The sequence below is a fragment of the Chanodichthys erythropterus genome, chromosome 22, assembly GCF_024489055.1.
Source record: "Chanodichthys erythropterus isolate Z2021 chromosome 22, ASM2448905v1, whole genome shotgun sequence".
NCBI classification, from domain to species: domain Eukaryota; kingdom Metazoa; phylum Chordata; class Actinopteri; order Cypriniformes; family Xenocyprididae; genus Chanodichthys; species Chanodichthys erythropterus.
In genome coordinates this window covers 35,007,253-35,024,929 of record NC_090242.1, presented here as the reverse complement: position 1 = coordinate 35,024,929, position 17,677 = coordinate 35,007,253, and the positions used below count along the sequence as shown (strand labels likewise).

At 32.6% G+C, this 17,677-nt stretch overlaps 1 protein-coding gene across 5 annotated transcripts in view; it reads right to left on the bottom strand.

Moving 5' to 3' along the window:
• Window positions 1-17,677, bottom strand: part of LOC137012176 (WD repeat-containing protein 7) — a 117,130-nt gene that overhangs the window by 65,599 nt on the left and 33,854 nt on the right. For all 5 annotated transcript variants that reach the window (XM_067375288.1, XM_067375286.1, XM_067375289.1 and 2 more), the window contains 4 exons: window positions 17,287-17,520; window positions 15,251-15,747; window positions 7,242-7,327; window positions 818-936 (listed from right to left, as the gene is read on the bottom strand). In XM_067375288.1, coding sequence (XP_067231389.1) covers window positions 818-936; window positions 7,242-7,327; window positions 15,251-15,747; window positions 17,287-17,520 — 936 coding nt within the window. The remainder of the gene's footprint in view (window positions 1-817; window positions 937-7,241; window positions 7,328-15,250; window positions 15,748-17,286; window positions 17,521-17,677) is intronic.

Genomic DNA, 17,677 nt, shown 5'->3' with positions numbered 1-17,677 from the left:
TTAATCACGATTAATCGTTAGCAAAATAAAAGTCTGTGTTTACGTAATATATGTGTGTGTTCTGTTTATAATAGTTATGTATATATAAATACACACACATACATGTATAAATTTAGGAAATATATGCATATGCATATATATATATATATAATATATATATATATATATATATATATATATATATATATATATATATATATATATATATATATATATATATATATTTTATAGTACATGTAAATATAAATATTTTATATATAAATTAACATTTTTCTTAAATATATACATGTATGTGCCTGTATTTATATATACATAACTATTATAAACAGAACACACACATATATTACGTAAACAAAGACTTTTATTTTGCAAACGATTAATCGTTGCACATCCCTAATTGAAACTAACATTAACTAAGATTAATAAATGTATTAATAAAAGTATTTTTATTGTTAGTTCATGTTAACTAATGAAGTTAACTATGTTAACAGACTGAAAACGTTAAAATTAAAACAGCTGCAGTCATTTTTTTCTGGCAAAATAGTACATAAATGCTACTGTTCAGCATTATGTATTTGATTTTTAGTTTAACGTTGACTCAGTTACTGCAAATTGTGATGCTCATGTATGTGTGCATCTGCTCTTACGGCTAAAGATTACTTCTCCTGACATATTCTATATTAATGTCAAATTATGTGGCTAAACATTACTTTATGGAGAGTTTATGAGCAAAATTGGGACTGTGCAAAGAGAAAAAGGATTTGAATAAAAGAAACAAATACATAATTATAGAAATGTCAATAATAGACTTTGATACCTCAAGGCAGCGGTCCTGCCACCTGCGCGCCAACATCTCCAGTAGAGGAGGCCTGAATTTATCCAAACCCAGAAGATCAGGAAGCATGACACAATGCATGGCGGCAAGCTGACTCCAACCTACACAAACACACAATCACACAGAGAGTCAATCACAACGACTCACAACAGCCTGCTGCTCTGAAGCCCATCCTTACAGGACCCTAGAGAAACCACAGAGAAACATGAGCATCATGGGGGGAAAATGAGCAACATCCACAACAGAATCACATATATCAGAAATATATGGAACAGCTGCTGGAAAACACGGTAATGCACTTTCTGAGGAGAAAACTGACTCGGCTTCAAAGAAATAACATTTCTTTGTGAAACAAGATCAACACACTTACCTTTAGGAAAATATTCTTAAAGCTACTGGACATTCAGGCCTTTGGTTTATATTCATGAAAACACACTCAAATTGAAAAAAATCTACACTGGATCTCTAAGAATGGAAAGACGTGCGAAGCAGAAACACTGAAGCATTATTAGAAAAAATATAATTTAATATCTCTACAGTATATAAAGAACAGAAACAAGGATTTAATTACTTTACTCATAAAGAAGTTTATTAAATCACTGAGGATCTGAAGATAAACGTGTGTATGTGAAGTAAGCATGCAGTCCAAGACATTTACACACAGACAGACAGAAAAACAGACAGACAGACAACAACTACAAGCACGAGGTACAGTAGAATAGAGGAAGTGAGCTGAACCTAGAGACAGAACCAATCACACTAACACAATAAACACACACAGGCACTGAGCGCGAGGCGGACGGAAAGCACAGGGAGAGAAAACGAGCGCGGCTAGAGAAAAGAAAGAGAGAGAAATAGAGAGAGGCCTTTATTCAGAGAGAATACCTTCATTGACTGAGGGAGAGTAAGACACTCCTGAAGACGGAACAGCGACGGCAGCTTGAAAAGAGAGGAAAAGATACGTGAAACAGAAAGAAAAAGAAAAAAAAAGAAAGAAAGAAAGAAGGAAAGAAAGAAAGAAAGAAAGAAAGGCCTCCAGCAGTGTTAGAAGAGTAAAGTAGCCGTTATTAAATGAAAATAAACTGAATACATGAACACAGGAAATAAACTAAACTAACTGGTTATTATGACTGTTAGTATGACTATTACAAAAAAAAAAAAAAAAATGTAGTTTTTATAATTATTTACTATGGTAACCACAGTTTCCATCAAAATATGACTGGGTCAACACCAATATTAAAGACAAAAAAAATGTGTATAAACATAAGAATAATTGGTAACACTTTACAATAAGGTTCCATTAGTTAACATTAACAATGTGCAGTATTTATTAATCTTTGTTGTATAGTTAACTAATGTTAATAAAGGACATTTTTGTAAAGCGTTACCAAATAAATGCATTTTTAAATCATAACTTTTAGACACCTTTTTGTCTTTGCTGTTTCATATTAAATACGGCATATGAAAGTACAAAAATGAATACGGGATCATTAGGCAGCTGCTTAAATAGTTTTCTTATTTAACTTCAAGTCAGTATTTTACACAAACAGTTACAGTGCTGTCGAATCATCAGATATTAATAACATCACTAATATTACTTTTAATTATAGTGGTTTTCAGGTGGAAACTTTTATTAGCATAGTAATTATTCATGCTGAAATGCATTCTACTGAAACCTGGAAAAAGATGGATAAAATATGGTTAATTCAACAAAAATTTTGCAATTGAACAAAAACAACAGATGCTTAAATATATACTGTGTGTATATATTTGAGCTGCACGATTAATCATTAAAAGATGCCGATCTCGATTCAAACACCCATGTGATCTCATTCCTAAATGACAGTGATTTGGCTCTATCGATTAAACCTTTGACTATGCAGCAAACATTCAGATTTGCGTTATGAAATAGCTTCACAAACAGTCTTTTCAATCACACATTATCATTATTTCTGTTTTACAATAATTACTGAGGTAAAAGTTTATAGTTCAGATATAAACACTGATGTCTACCAGTAGCAATCAAAATAGAGTAAATCAACTTTAGAAAGTAAAGTGACGCTTCAAATAAAGATTGCATCAGTTACAATGTTACACCAGTAGGTGGCGACAAGTGACTGTTTAAATATGTATTTGTCAATTAATCATTCATTCAAGAGATTTGTTCAAAAACACGGATTCATTCAGTAATGGAACAAGTGAAGTCTTTATGATTGAGTCACTGAATCATTCACTCAACTGACTTAAAAGTAATTATTTTTAATACACTGCAGCAATTAATTTGATTAAATTACACGTTATTTGTTATAATTGTGATCTCTATTTATCCAGAATCGTGCAGCTCTAACATATATATATATATATATATATATATATTTGTGTGTATGTATATGTGTGTGTGATAAGATCAATCTAAACTGAAAACCAATGATAGAGTGTTACACTATAGTATTCCATAGTAGCCATTACAAAAAAAAATTATTTAAAAAGTAAAATATTAATTATAATATATTACAAAATTCAAATTCTCCCTGACTATAACAAAAGAAAATAAAATGACAAAAATATACCTACGCCTTTCCTTTCGACAAACTAAAACCAACCTTTCACAAACGGCAAAAGCAGTTCTTAAAACACACAGTTCATTAAGAGATTGAATGGTGAAGATCTACAACTGTGACCGAGTGAGCAAGAACTACAAATCCCATGAGCGCTTGAGAGAGAAAGAGAGAGAGAGAGAGAGAGAGAGATGGCAGAGCGAAGCCATGCATGCAGACAGAGAGACAGGGAGCCGCGGACCTGCAGTGAGAAAAACCTCAACAAACAAACAAACAGTGGAAGGTGTTTTTCTACAAGCACAACATTTTCAGTGAGGGTTGTGATCTCTATCTGTGCACATCCAGTAGTGGCCACAGGTGACATCTTGAGGGGACATTTGTTTTTAACAACCATACAAGTTTGTTTACACCATCAAAATATATGGAAAATATTTTTAAATACGAGGGAAGAGCAAAACACTAAACTTTGTTAAGGTCTTTATCTGACAAAATCATTTGGCAAAATAATTTAAATAATTGATAATTTTTTTTGGCATATCTGTAGTAGCTCAATTTGAACCAGACAGAACACCCTTACCTTTTACAGAAAATATTATTTTATTTTTATTTATTTTTAAGAAAGAAAGAAAAGTGCACTAAATGTTGAAAGTACAAAAACATTTTTTTTTTATAAAAAGGAAAATCTCTGTGGATAATAAAAAAATAAAAAAAATTTAAAAGAATATGCATTTTCTGCAAATATATAAAACATAAAAAAGTATGAAATAAGTATTTTGTAATATAATGCAATTTTGTGGACTACTTATCGGTTACAATTAAACTGTTAAAGGATTAGTTCACTTCAGAATTCAAATGTCCTGATAATTTACTCACCCCCATGTCATACAAGATGTTCACGTCTTTCTTTCTTCAGTCAAAAAGAGGAAAATTTGAGGAAAACATTCCAGGATTTTTCTCCTTAAAGTGGACTTCACTGGGGTTCAACGGGTTGAAGGTCCAAATGTCAGTTTCAGTGCAGCTTCAAAGAGCTCTACATGATCCCAGACGAGGAATAAGAGTCTTATCTAGAGAAACCATCTGTCATTTTCTAAAAAAAAACCCAAACATTTATATACTTTTAACCACAAAAGCTCATCTTGCACTGCTCTGCGATGCGCCACGCATTACATAATCATGTTGGAAAGGTCACACGTGACATAGGCGGAAGTACCGATCCAGTGTTTACAAAGTGAACATGCAAAGACTAAGTCAAATGCTCTTTACAATAAAGGTAAAACAACGATATTGGACGATTTTGAAGTTGGAGGAGAAAATGAGATGTAGTTTTTCGAGGTACTTTCATCTACGTCACGTGTGACCTTTCCAACATGATTACGTAATGCGTGGCACACCGCAGAGCAGTGCAAGACGAGCATTTTGGGGATAAAAAGTATATACATTTTTTAATTTTTTTTTAGAAAATGACCGATGGTTTCTCTAGATAAGACTCTTATTCCTCGTCTGGGATCATGTAGAGCTCTTTGAAGCTGCACTGAAACTGACATTTGAACCTTCAACCCGTTGAACCCCAGTGAAGTCCACTATATGGAGACAAATCCTGGAATGTTTTTTGATCAAAAACCTTCATTTCTTTTCAAACTGAAGAAAAAAAGACATCTTGGATGACATGGGTAAATTATCAGGACATTTGAATTCTGAAGTCAACTAATCCTTTAAAGTCACCATTATCAGCTCAATAGATATCAGTATCAGCAATAAAAAAAACCCATATCGGTTAACCATAGCTATTACTAGCAATGCTGTCCTCAATCAAGCTGGTCAAAAACCTGTCTTTATTTACATTACAAGTCTGTTAAATAGCTAAAAATATAAAAAACAATGTAGTCTGGAATACAACAGCATATATCGAGCAAAGCTGACAGACATGGAATAAAATCAATTAAACTCCAGTTTTTCAGTCTAAAAGAGAAGTGAATTTTAAAAAGGCACTTCATGACAATTAAAAAACATCTTTATATCAGTTTTCCTGTGCTAAAAATAATCTACCGGCCTCTTCAGACTGAAACTCACAGCGAGATCTGCTCAAAACGCAGGCATTTGTTTCTCTAAATCCCTGCTTCTGCCGGCTCACGCTCAGCTTTTATCTTGGCACGCGACTTAAAGAACGACTCCATTAAAAAACACTTAATAACACAACCTGAGCACAGTTTCACAAACCCGTCCGGATCAATACGAGGAAACGAGAGGAGGGAAAAAACGCTACACGCGTTGAATAACTTTCATTATGTGTACAAACCTAAAGAGAAGTGTTAGATCAATATTCTCAGCACATCTCCGAGGACCCGCTCTCTCTCTCTCTCTCTCTGAGAGATAAAAACTGAATCATAACCTTCTCTAAACGCAATCTCGTCCGGCGTGAGAATTCATCGGACAGGCGCGTGTCAGAATGCCGGACACGGAGGCCTGATGCTTCTTGCGGCGGTTTTGTCCCGTGAAAGACTTTTAGCATGAGAAAGGAACGCTGCAGGCCCTTCTGGTCAAAGAGAAGAGCACAACAGAAGCCACTTCCCCTCTGAATGTGGCCAAACAGGCGTGTGGCGTGTGTAACGCAACACAAACGATTATTCACAGTCCTCCTCTATTGTGGCCCAACAATAGCTGCTCTGGACGGGGGACAAATTAGGGCACGTGTTGAGGAAGAGTGTGTGTGTGTGTGTTACTAACAAGGTTTAAACAGACACCCTGCACTGAACCGGACCATTATCTAGAACTGTCTAACAAAACTTGCGTTCAAAACAAGACGTATTATTATTGGCGTTTGCTAAGATTGTCATTTTTTTTATCTGTTGGACGATGTGAAATGCAAGAAACGAAAAATGGGAAAAACCCATCTAAAAACCAGACAGAATGGCGAAATTTACCATGTTTTCCTCAAAAATGAAGAAAAGACGGAAGGAAAGAAAAGAAAAGTGCACTAAATATAGAAAGCTTTCTTAGTATTAAAAGAAACAAACTTTAAATGTTGTTATTGACCAAATATTGAGATATCAATTTTTGTCAATAACCACTAAATGCAAATACTTCTATACTTTTACTAAATTTTAACGGTTGCATTAAACATTATGAATCTACCTGACAACAATTAATTAGTCAAGTCATGGTTCGCTAAAATAAAATAAAATAAACAACAACTGATTAGTCAAGTCATGTTCCTCAATAAATAAATAAATAAATAAATAAAAACTGATTAGTCAAGTCATGGTTCATAAAATAAATAAAATAAAATAAAATAAAATAAAATAAAATAAAATAAAATAAAATAAAATAAAATAAAATAAAATAAAATAAAATAAAATAAAATAAAATAAAATAAAATAAAATAAAATAAAATAAAATAAAATAAAATAAAATAAAATAAAATAAAATAAAATAAAATAAAATAATAAAAACTGGTTAGTCAAGTCATGGTTCCTTTGACAAGAATAAAAATAAATAAATAAGTAAAATTAATTCAATTTTAAAAAAAAATTAAGATATAATTTGTCAATATCACACACCCCCTAATGCAAATACTTCTATATCTTGCATTTTATATCTGCATTTTAACTGTTGCATTGAACATTATGAGTCTTCCTGTCAACAACTGATTAGTCAAGTCATGGTTCCTCTGATTGATGAAGCTAAACAAAACAAAACAAAACAAAAAAAAACACAAAACAAAACAAAAAACAACATTCAGAGGGTTTAGTGTGTGTGAAGCTTGAGTGGTGTTTGTTTTACAGCGAGAGCAGGATTTTTCACGTTGGCAGACTTTATTTTCAAGGCGAGCGCTCTGTCTTTGTAGTTACCTTGTTTGATCTGTCCTTGCAGGGCCGGGCTGGAGGCCTGCGGGATGCTCTTTCTCGGGCTCTCGGGGGTGCCTGGTCTTGGGGGCCTGAAACACAAAAGGCCAAATGAAATATTTAACACGCACACACTATATCTGCAGCAGAATTTAACATCAGACCGGCGTGAGGATGTGTGTTTATGCAGGACTGTCTGTTATTTTAGTTTTTTTAATATTGTGAATTAGCTTTTATTTTGATTTTTTTTTAGTTAATTTTAGTTTAACATTTAGTCATTTTTTTATGTGCTTTTTCATTTTATTATTTTTTATTTTTTATTTTTAAATATTGCTTTTTAGGTTTAATTTATTTTATTTCAGTTTCAGTTTATTTCCAGTTACTAATTTTAATACTTCAACTTCAAAATGATTTCAGTTTATTGTCATATATTTAAAATGTTTAAAATAGTTTTTGTTGTTCTTTGTTCCAGTTTTTAAAAGGTAAATCCTGTTGGCCAAAAGGTTTTTTCACTGTTTTTAATTGAATGTTGTTGTTTTAAGTAAATTTAAAAAATAATAATAATAATCAATATCATAAGCGTCAATTAATATCCTGTTAACACACAGGATGCTTCCACAAACCAAGCATTGTTAACTGAAAATAAAACATTTATGTTATGTTATGTAAAAAAAAAAAAAAAAAAAAAAAATTATATATATATATTAGTTGAAAAACAATTAGAAATGTTGTCTTGGTAATTATCTGAAATAAGTTGAAGTTCTAAAATTATTAACTGGAAATAAATAAAAATAAAACTGAAATAAAAATGAATTGAATAGCATTTTTAAATTATTTAAAAATAAAACGAATAAAATGACAAAAGCAAATAAAAAACCTAAAAATTAAACTAAAATTAACATGAAAACTAACTGTCACAAACACATTTTTGAAGAATGTAAAATATTGTGTAAATATTATTATTGACAAATACCCCCTCAAAATATTGTGATATCAATTTTACCGATATCGCACACTGCTAAAGAAATTTTTACTGTATTTTAATTGTTGCATTAAACATTCTGAATCTACCTGACAATTTATTGAATAAAATAATAAAATAAATTAAAATTAAAAAAGCAAAAAAAAAAGCAAATGCATAAATATTAAAATGTATAATGAGCATGAAAAGATATCTGAATATATTCTTTTGCATCCATGTAAGGTATTACATGGATACAGTTTTACCAACTCTAGTTGGGAAAACTGTCATTTATAGGAAGAGATGTCATCGTATAGTCAGCTTGTTATCTCTTCTACACACAAGATCTCTCTCTCTCTCTCTCTCTCTCTCTCTCTCTCTCTCTCTTTTATACTGGCTGTCTTTCTCTCCGTCTCTATTCAGTGTTTTTCTCGTCCTGTCATCATTACTCTCTGCTCCACCTGTCATATTCACTCTAACGAGAGACTGACCTCGTTAAAGCTTCAATTGAAGCTTCTCTGGGATCTTTGATTCACATTCGGCTCAGAATTTAGCTTTTCAAAAGCACATTTTAAGAGAAGAGAGAAGGTATGAAACAAAGGACTTCTGACTGAGTTTACGAAGTTGTAGGTTTAGTAGAGACCAGTTTGAAACGTTTCACTGCCAAACTATACAGTCAAAAGACATTTGATATGAACTCAAGAAACGTGTGTGTCAGGAAAGTTTTAGACTGCTTTATAAAACCTTCTGAACACATTATAAAAGACACTAAAACTGTAGTTTGATGGAAACGGTCCAAACGTCCACCAACAGCAATAATATTGCGCTTTTTATTTCACCTTTAACATTTCTGCCAGTTTCATCTTGGGCTTGTTTGAGAAGTATATTGACAAGTTATTGAAAATACCATCTTTTTGGCCGTTTTAGCTTTCCACTGCGTAACTTTGCCCTCTAAAGAGTTTAGAAAACAAATCTAAAGTAAGGCTATAAATGTGAAATTGCCCCATAAAAATCTGGAGCAAATTTTGCTCAGAGCAACACAGAAACTGAAAGATGCTCAGAAATGTTTTAATATCTTTTTTTAAAACAAACAGAACAGTTTTTCTGGCTCACATGGATAAAAACAACATCTTCTGTAAATGATACACATAATAGTAATACAACACTTAAGTTGTAAGATTAAATGTCATGCTAAATCTTAAAATAAACCGCTACTTCAAATTTACTCACATTATATCGACTCGTGAAAGTTATTTCAAGGTAAAACTCTGACTTTGAAAGAAATCGGTGGCGTTGCCCTTCAATCTAAACATGATACACAAACACATTGACGGAGCATATTGACAGATTTCATGTGTTGCCAACCGCCCGTCAGTTCACCTGCAGAGCACGACAGTAAAATCTCTCACCTGCGGACAAGCTGAACGATCAGCAAACAAACAGTGACCCCAGTGCGAGAGAGAGAGAGCGAGAGCTCGATACCCTTCAGTCGCTTCCACCCCGCGGGGCCATCATGACCAGAACAACAGCACCCTTCCCCTGAGAACGAGTGTTGGTCACTGCCCCTGGGTGGAGATGAGACGCTTCACGCTTCGAGACGTTCTATCTCACTGTCCGCACACGTGCCTGAACCTCCATCCGACCCCTGGGAGCCCACGAAAATTAAAGCCCCCAGATACGCAGAAGAAAACACAGGTAAACAATAGAAACAGCGGGCTGAAACGCCCTGATGTCTGATGTCCGCCTGATGCTTGAAGGTTGTTTACTTTCTTTCAATGCTGTGTTGAGTTGCCAAGACATCGTTTCTCATTTTCTTTTTTAACTTGAAGTACTAAAGTAATTCAAACTAAAACTAAATAAAAAGAACGTATAAAATTGACTAATTATGTCAGATAACACTTAAGTAAAACATGGTCAGGTCAAAGTGTCTGAATAATTTTTGGTTCCAAATTTTTATAAATTTTACTGGTAGTCCACTGTATGAATAATTTTTGGGTATAATATGTCACAGTTTACTTTATTTTGCTATGCTCGCTTACATGAACTGTAGTGTCCTGCAGCCACTAGCAAAAATATATCAAAAATATATTTAAAAAAGTCTGAATTATTATTATAGTTTAATAACTAATAACTAATATTTATATTTTATTTTATTTCAGATTTATTTCAATGAACAGAAATGTTTTTAATCATTTTATTTATGGATAATAACTCTGATATGAAAGTGGTTAGAAAGCGATTTGATCACCATGAATCTCTGAGACATAATGAACACTTGTGATGCGATCAGATCTTTGTTTGGTACAACATGCCGACGGTGATTAATATGAGTTTTTTGTATAACTTGTTTGTTTGGCATATCATGCTGACCGTGATTATTATCAGTGTTTGTTGGGTATAACATGTTTGTTTGATAACATGCTGACAGTGATTATTATGAGTGTTTGTTTAGTATAACATGTTTGTGTGGTATAACGTTTGTTTGGTATAACATGTTTGTTTGGTATTACATGCTGAAAGTGATTATTATGAGTGTTTGTTTAGTATAACATGTTTGTGTGGTATAACGTTTGTTTGGTATAACATGTTTGTTTGGTATTACATGCTGACAGTGATTATTATGAGTGTTTGTATGGTATAACATGCTGACAGTGATTATTATGAGTGTTTGTTTGGTATAACATGCTGACAGTGATTATTATGAGTGTTTGTTTGGTATAACATGCTGACAGTGATTATTATGAGTGTTTGTTTGGTATAACATGCTGACAGTGATTATTATGAGTGTTTGTTTGGTATAACATGCTGACAGTGATTATTATGAGTGTTTGTTTGGTATAACATGCTGACAGTGATTATTATGAGTGTTTGTTTGGTATAACATGCTGACAGTGATTATTATGAGTGTTTGGTTTAACATGCTGACAGTGATTATTATGAGTGTTTGTTTGGTATAACATGCTGACAGTGATTATTATGAGTGTTTGTTTGGTATAACATGCTGACAGTGATTATTATGAGTGTTTGTTTGGTATAACATGCTGACAGTGATTATTATGAGTGTTTGTTTGGTATAACATGCTGACAGTGATTATTATGAGTGTTTGTTTGGTATAACATGCTGACAGTGATTATTATGAGTGTTTGTTTGGTATAACATGCTGACAGTGATTATTATGAGTGTTTGTTTGGTATAACATGCTGACAGTGATTATTATGAGTGTTTGTTTGGTTTAACATGCTGACAGTGATTATTATGAGTGTTTGTTTGGTTTAACATGCTGACAGTGATTATTATGAGTGTTTGTTTGGTATAACATGCTGACAGTGATTATTATGAGTGTTTGGTTTAACATGCTGACAGTGATTATTATGAGTGTTTGTTTGGTATAACATGCTGACAGTGATTATTATGAGTGTTTGTTTGGTATAACATGCTGACAGTGATTATTATGAGTGTTTGGTTTAACATGCTGACAGTGATTATTATGAGTGTTTGTTTGGTTTAACATGCTGACAGTGATTATTATGAGTGTTTGTTTGGTTTAACATGCTGACAGTGATTATTATGAGTGTTTGTTTGGTTTAACATGCTGACAGTGATTATTATGAGTGTTTGTTTGGTATAACATGCTGACAGTGATTATTATGAGTGTTTGTTTGGTTTAACATGCTGACAGTGATTATTATGAGTGTTTGTTTGGTATAACATGCTGACAGTGATTATTATGAGTGTTTGTTTGGTTTAACATGCTGACAGTGATTATTATGAGTGTTTGTTTGGTATAACATGCTGACAGTGATTATTATGAGTGTTTGTTTGGTTTAACATGCTGACAGTGATTATTATGAGTGTTTGTTTGGTATAACATGCTGACAGTGATTATTATGAGTGTTTGTTTGGTATAACATGCTGACAGTGATTATTATGAGTGTTTGTTTGGTATAACATGCTGACAGTGATTATTATGAGTGTTTGTTTGGTTTAACATGCTGACAGTGATTATTATGAGTGTTTGTTTGGTATAACATGCTGACAGTGATTATTATGAGTGTTTGTTTGGTTTAACATGCTGACAGTGATTATTATGAGTGTTTGTTTGGTTTAACATGCTGACAGTGATTATTATGAGTGTTTGTTTGGTATAACATGCTGACAGTGATTATTATGAGTGTTTGTTTGGTATAACATGCTGACAGTGATTATTATGAGTGTTTGTTTGGTATAACATGCTGACAGTGATTATTATGAGTGTTTGTTTGGTTTAACATGCTGACAGTGATTATTATGAGTGTTTGTTTGGTATAACATGCTGACAGTGATTATTATGAGTGTTTGTTTGGTATAACATGCTGACAGTGATTATTATGAGTGTTTGTTTGGTATAACATGCTGACAGTGATTATTATGAGTGTTTGTTTGGTATAACATGCTGACAGTGATTATTATGAGTGTTTGTTTGGTTTAACATGCTGACAGTGATTATTATGAGTGTTTGTTTGGTTTAACATGCTGACAGTGATTATTATGAGTGTTTGTTTGGTTTAACATGCTGACAGTGATTATTATGAGTGTTTGTTTGGTATAACATGCTGACAGTGATTATTATGAGTGTTTGTTTGGTATAACATGCTGACAGTGATTATTATGAGTGTTTGTTTGGTTTAACATGCTGACAGTGATTATTATGAGTGTTTATTTGGTTTAACATGCTGACAGTGATTATTATGAGTGTTTGTTTGGTTTAACATGCTGACAGTGATTATTATGAGTGTTTGGTATAACATGCTGACAGTGATTATTATGAGTGTTTGTTTGGTTTAACATGCTGACAGTGATTATTATGAGTGTTTGTTTGGTATAACATGCTGACAGTGATTATTATGAGTGTTTGTTTGGTATAACATGCTGACAGTGATTATTATGAGTGTTTGTTTGGTTTAACATGCTGACAGTGATTATTATGAGTGTTTGTTTGGTATAACATGCTGACAGTGATTATTATGAGTGTTTGTTTGGTTTAACATGCTGACAGTGATTATTATGAGTGTTTGTTTGGTTTAACATGCTGACAGTGATTATTATGAGTGTTTGTTTGGTATAACATGCTGACAGTGATTATTATGAGTGTTTGTTTGGTTTAACATGCTGACAGTGATTATTATGAGTGTTTGTTTGGTATAACATGCTGACAGTGATTATTATGAGTGTTTGTTTGGTTTAACATGCTGACAGTGATTATTATGAGTGTTTGTTTGGTATAACATGCTGACAGTGATTATTATGAGTGTTTGTTTGGTATAACATGCTGACAGTGATTATTATGAGTGTTTGTTTGGTTTAACATGCTGACAGTGATTATTATGAGTGTTTGTTTGGTTTAACATGCTGACAGTGATTATTATGAGTGTTTGTTTGGTTTAACATGCTGACAGTGATTATTATGAGTGTTTGTTTGGTATAACATGCTGACAGTGATTATTATGAGTGTTTGTTTGGTATAACATGCTGACAGTGATTATTATGAGTGTTTGTTTGGTTTAACATGCTGACAGTGATTATTATGAGTGTTTGTTTGGTTTAACATGCTGACAGTGATTATTATGAGTGTTTGTTTGGTATAACATGCTGACAGTGATTATTATGAGTGTTTGTTTGGTTTAACATGCTGACAGTGATTATTATGAGTGTTTGGTTTAACATGCTGACAGTGATTATTATGAGTGTTTGTTTGGTATAACATGCTGACAGTGATTATTATGAGTGTTTGTTTGGTATAACATGCTGACAGTGATTATTATGAGTGTTTGTTTGGTATAACATGCTGACAGTGATTATTATGAGTGTTTGTTTGGTTTAACATGCTGACAGTGATTATTATGAGTGTTTGTTTGGTTTAACATGCTGACAGTGATTATTATGAGTGTTTGTTTGGTTTAACATGCTGACAGTGATTATTATGAGTGTTTGTTTGGTATAACATGCTGACAGTGATTATTATGAGTGTTTGTTTGGTATAACATGCTGACAGTGATTATTATGAGTGTTTGGTATAACATGCTGACAGTGATTATTATGAGTGTTTGTTTGGTTTAACATGCTGACAGTGATTATTATGAGTGTTTGTTTGGTATAACATGCTGACAGTGATTATTATGAGTGTTTGTTTGGTATAACATGCTGACAGTGATTATTATGAGTGTTTGTTTGGTATAACATGCTGACAGTGATTATTATGAGTGTTTGTTTGGTATAACATGCTGACAGTGATTATTATGAGTGTTTGTTTGGTATAACATGCTGACAGTGATTATTATGAGTGTTTGTTTGGTTTAACATGCTGACAGTGATTATTATGAGTGTTTGTTTGGTATAACATGCTGACAGTGATTATTATGAGTGTTTGTTTGGTATAACATGCTGACAGTGATTATTATGAGTGTTTGTTTGGTATAACATGCTGACAATGATTATTATGAGTGTTTGTTTGGTATAACATGCTGACAGTGATTATTATGAGTGTTTGTTTGGTATAACATGCTGACAGTGATTATTATGAGTGTTTGTTTGGTATAACATGCTGACAGTGATTATTATGAGTGTTTGTTTGGTATAACATGCTGACAGTGATTATTATGAGTGTTTGTTTGGTATAACATGCTGACAGTGATTATTATGAGTGTTTGTTTGGTATAACATGCTGACAGTGATTATTATGAGTGTTTGTTTGGTATAACATGCTGACAGTGATTATTATGAGTGTTTGTTTGGTATAACATGTTTGTTTGGTATAACGTTTGTTTGGTATAACATGCTGACAGTGATTATTATGAGTGTTTGTTTGGTATAACATGCTGACAGTGATTATTATGAGTGTTTGTTTGGTATAACATGCTGAAAGTGAGTATTATGAGTGTTGACAGTGATTATTATGAGTGTTTGTTTGGTATAACATGTTTGTTTGGTATAACATGTTTGTTTGGTATAACATGCTGTCAGTGATTATTCTGAATGTTTGTTTGTCTGCAGGTGTGTGTGTATGTGTGATTTCACCTGACTGGCGCTTTCTTCATGTGCTCTCCGATGAACGTGGCGTTGGTCATGCCCATCAGCGTGTTGGCCAGTGAGATGACGGACAGCAGGTGCTGTGTGGTCACAGCTCTTGACACGCCGTACGTGCCCTTGCCCACGATCTCAGAGACAGAGAGTTTGCGGCCCTCGGCGCAGCCCTGCGCCAGCTGTCGGAGCAGCGAGTCCTTGAAGGTGGGCAGCATCAGTGACATGTGCCCGCCGCGAGAGATCAGGCCGAAGGAGATGGGCGTGTGCGGGCGGAGCATGCCCAGGCGGTTCAGACACACCTCGTCCAGCTCTCCGTTCAGACCCCAGGCGTGCAGGCAGGACATGAAGAGTTTGGCCGTGTCCATGGTCAGGTTGTACTCCAGCAGACTCAGAGACTTGGACTTCTCTTCGCGACGCCGCTGCTCCTCCTCCTCATCCTCGTCTTCATCCAGCAGGTGCTCCTTGATGTTTTCTTTAATGGTCTCCTTCACCTGCACAGGTAAAGTGATGGAACGGACACGTCATGTGACACGAGACAAATAACAGACAAAAATTATTTCTCTGATTTTTTTTTCCATTTTTTTTTTCATCTAGAACTCAAAACCAGTTATTTTAGTTTTTATTTTAATTTTATTCATATTTTGAATTAGCTTTTATTTTTATATTTTATAGTTTTTGTATTAATTTAAGTTTAATTTCTAGCGATTTCCTTATGTGTTTTTTAATTATTATTTTTAAATAGCTATTTAGGTTTAATTTATTTTTATTTCAGTTTTAGTTTTTTGTTTTTATTTATTTATTTCCAGTTAATTATTTTAGTAATTCAACTTATACTTATTACATTATTATGTCATTAATGTATTTATTGCCGAGGCAACATTTCAAATTTGTTTACTTAATTTTTTTCAAATATTTTTTTTACATTTTTATGTCAGTTTGTTAATAGTTTGTTTTAGTTTATAATAATAATAACCCTGTTTATAACTTTTAATAATTTCCTTTCTTAACTACAAACTATAACATCTTAAATTATAATGTTTAATATATAATTTTATTCTTATAAAATATAAATATGTAAAATAATGTTTATATAATAATAAAATTATATAATAAAATCTATAATTTAATAAGTGTAATAAAACAATTATAATTAAAATAAGTAAATATTGTATTTATCATTATACTCATAAAATATGTATTTATTTTCTATAATATGAATATTAAATATAAAATTAATCATATTTTTCATTTTTAGAATATCATTTCTATACTGTATTAACATATATATATATATCATTTAAATGTTTGTATTTTATAAAGATAGGTTTTATAAAAAATAATATATTTAATATATTATAAAAAAGATATTCTAAAATTAAATATATATTATTATTAATTAATTTGAATTATATTTAATATTCATATTTTAGAAAATAAATGCATATTTTTATGAGTATAATGGTAAACCTATATTTAATTATTTTAATTATAATTATTTTATTAAAAAACAAAAAATATTTTAGTACACTATTATTAAATGACATTTTGTGTGTGTGTGTGTGTGTGTGTGTGTGTGTGTGTGTGTGTGTGTATATCTTCCATGAAATATTTATTAAATATTTATTGTATTTATCTTAATTTAGTACAATTATATAAAAAATAATATTAAATACAATTATAAAAAAAAAAATAAAATAAATAAATGCATTTAATCTAGCCCTCTGAACCATATTTAAATTTCCCAATAAGGAATTTTCAAAAACAAGGCAGATGAAATCCAAGAACACGTCCTGTACGAAAAATCGGCATTTGACCAATTTATAAAATTAATTGTGAAGTGGATTGTATATATGGATTATATATATAATACATATATATATATATATATATATATATATATATAGACACACACATACAAACACACACATATGGACTGAAGACCAGATATTTTTTTTATTCAATGATATGAAAAAAAACTCTGTCTATTGAAAGATTTAAGAAGCCTATTGCTGAGCCGTCTAAAATGTGACCTGTTTGAAAATCTTATTGGCCAGGAAGGAGCCGCCCTTGTCCGCCCCGCCGGGGGCTTTCTGCAGCGTTTCTGGGGAGACGAGGGTGGGATTGGGCCGCTGGGCCTCCTCCGTCAGTAACTGGATGATCACGGCCTCCACATCAAAAAACAGCACGTGCATGTCCGGATCCGTGACGTTCGTCTTCATGGCCTGGACCACCAGAGAGTTATGGGAGTATTTGGGAAGGTTACCCTACAGCAAGAGACGAAGAAAAAAGATTTAAGTGGAATCGACACCTCAGTTGTTTTTTCATGCTGTTTTGTGTCCTGCCACTGATTCAAAGCAAACCATCTATAAAAGGAACAACTTTACAAGAGAAAACTGTGTCTGGAACGGTCCTGGAACAACA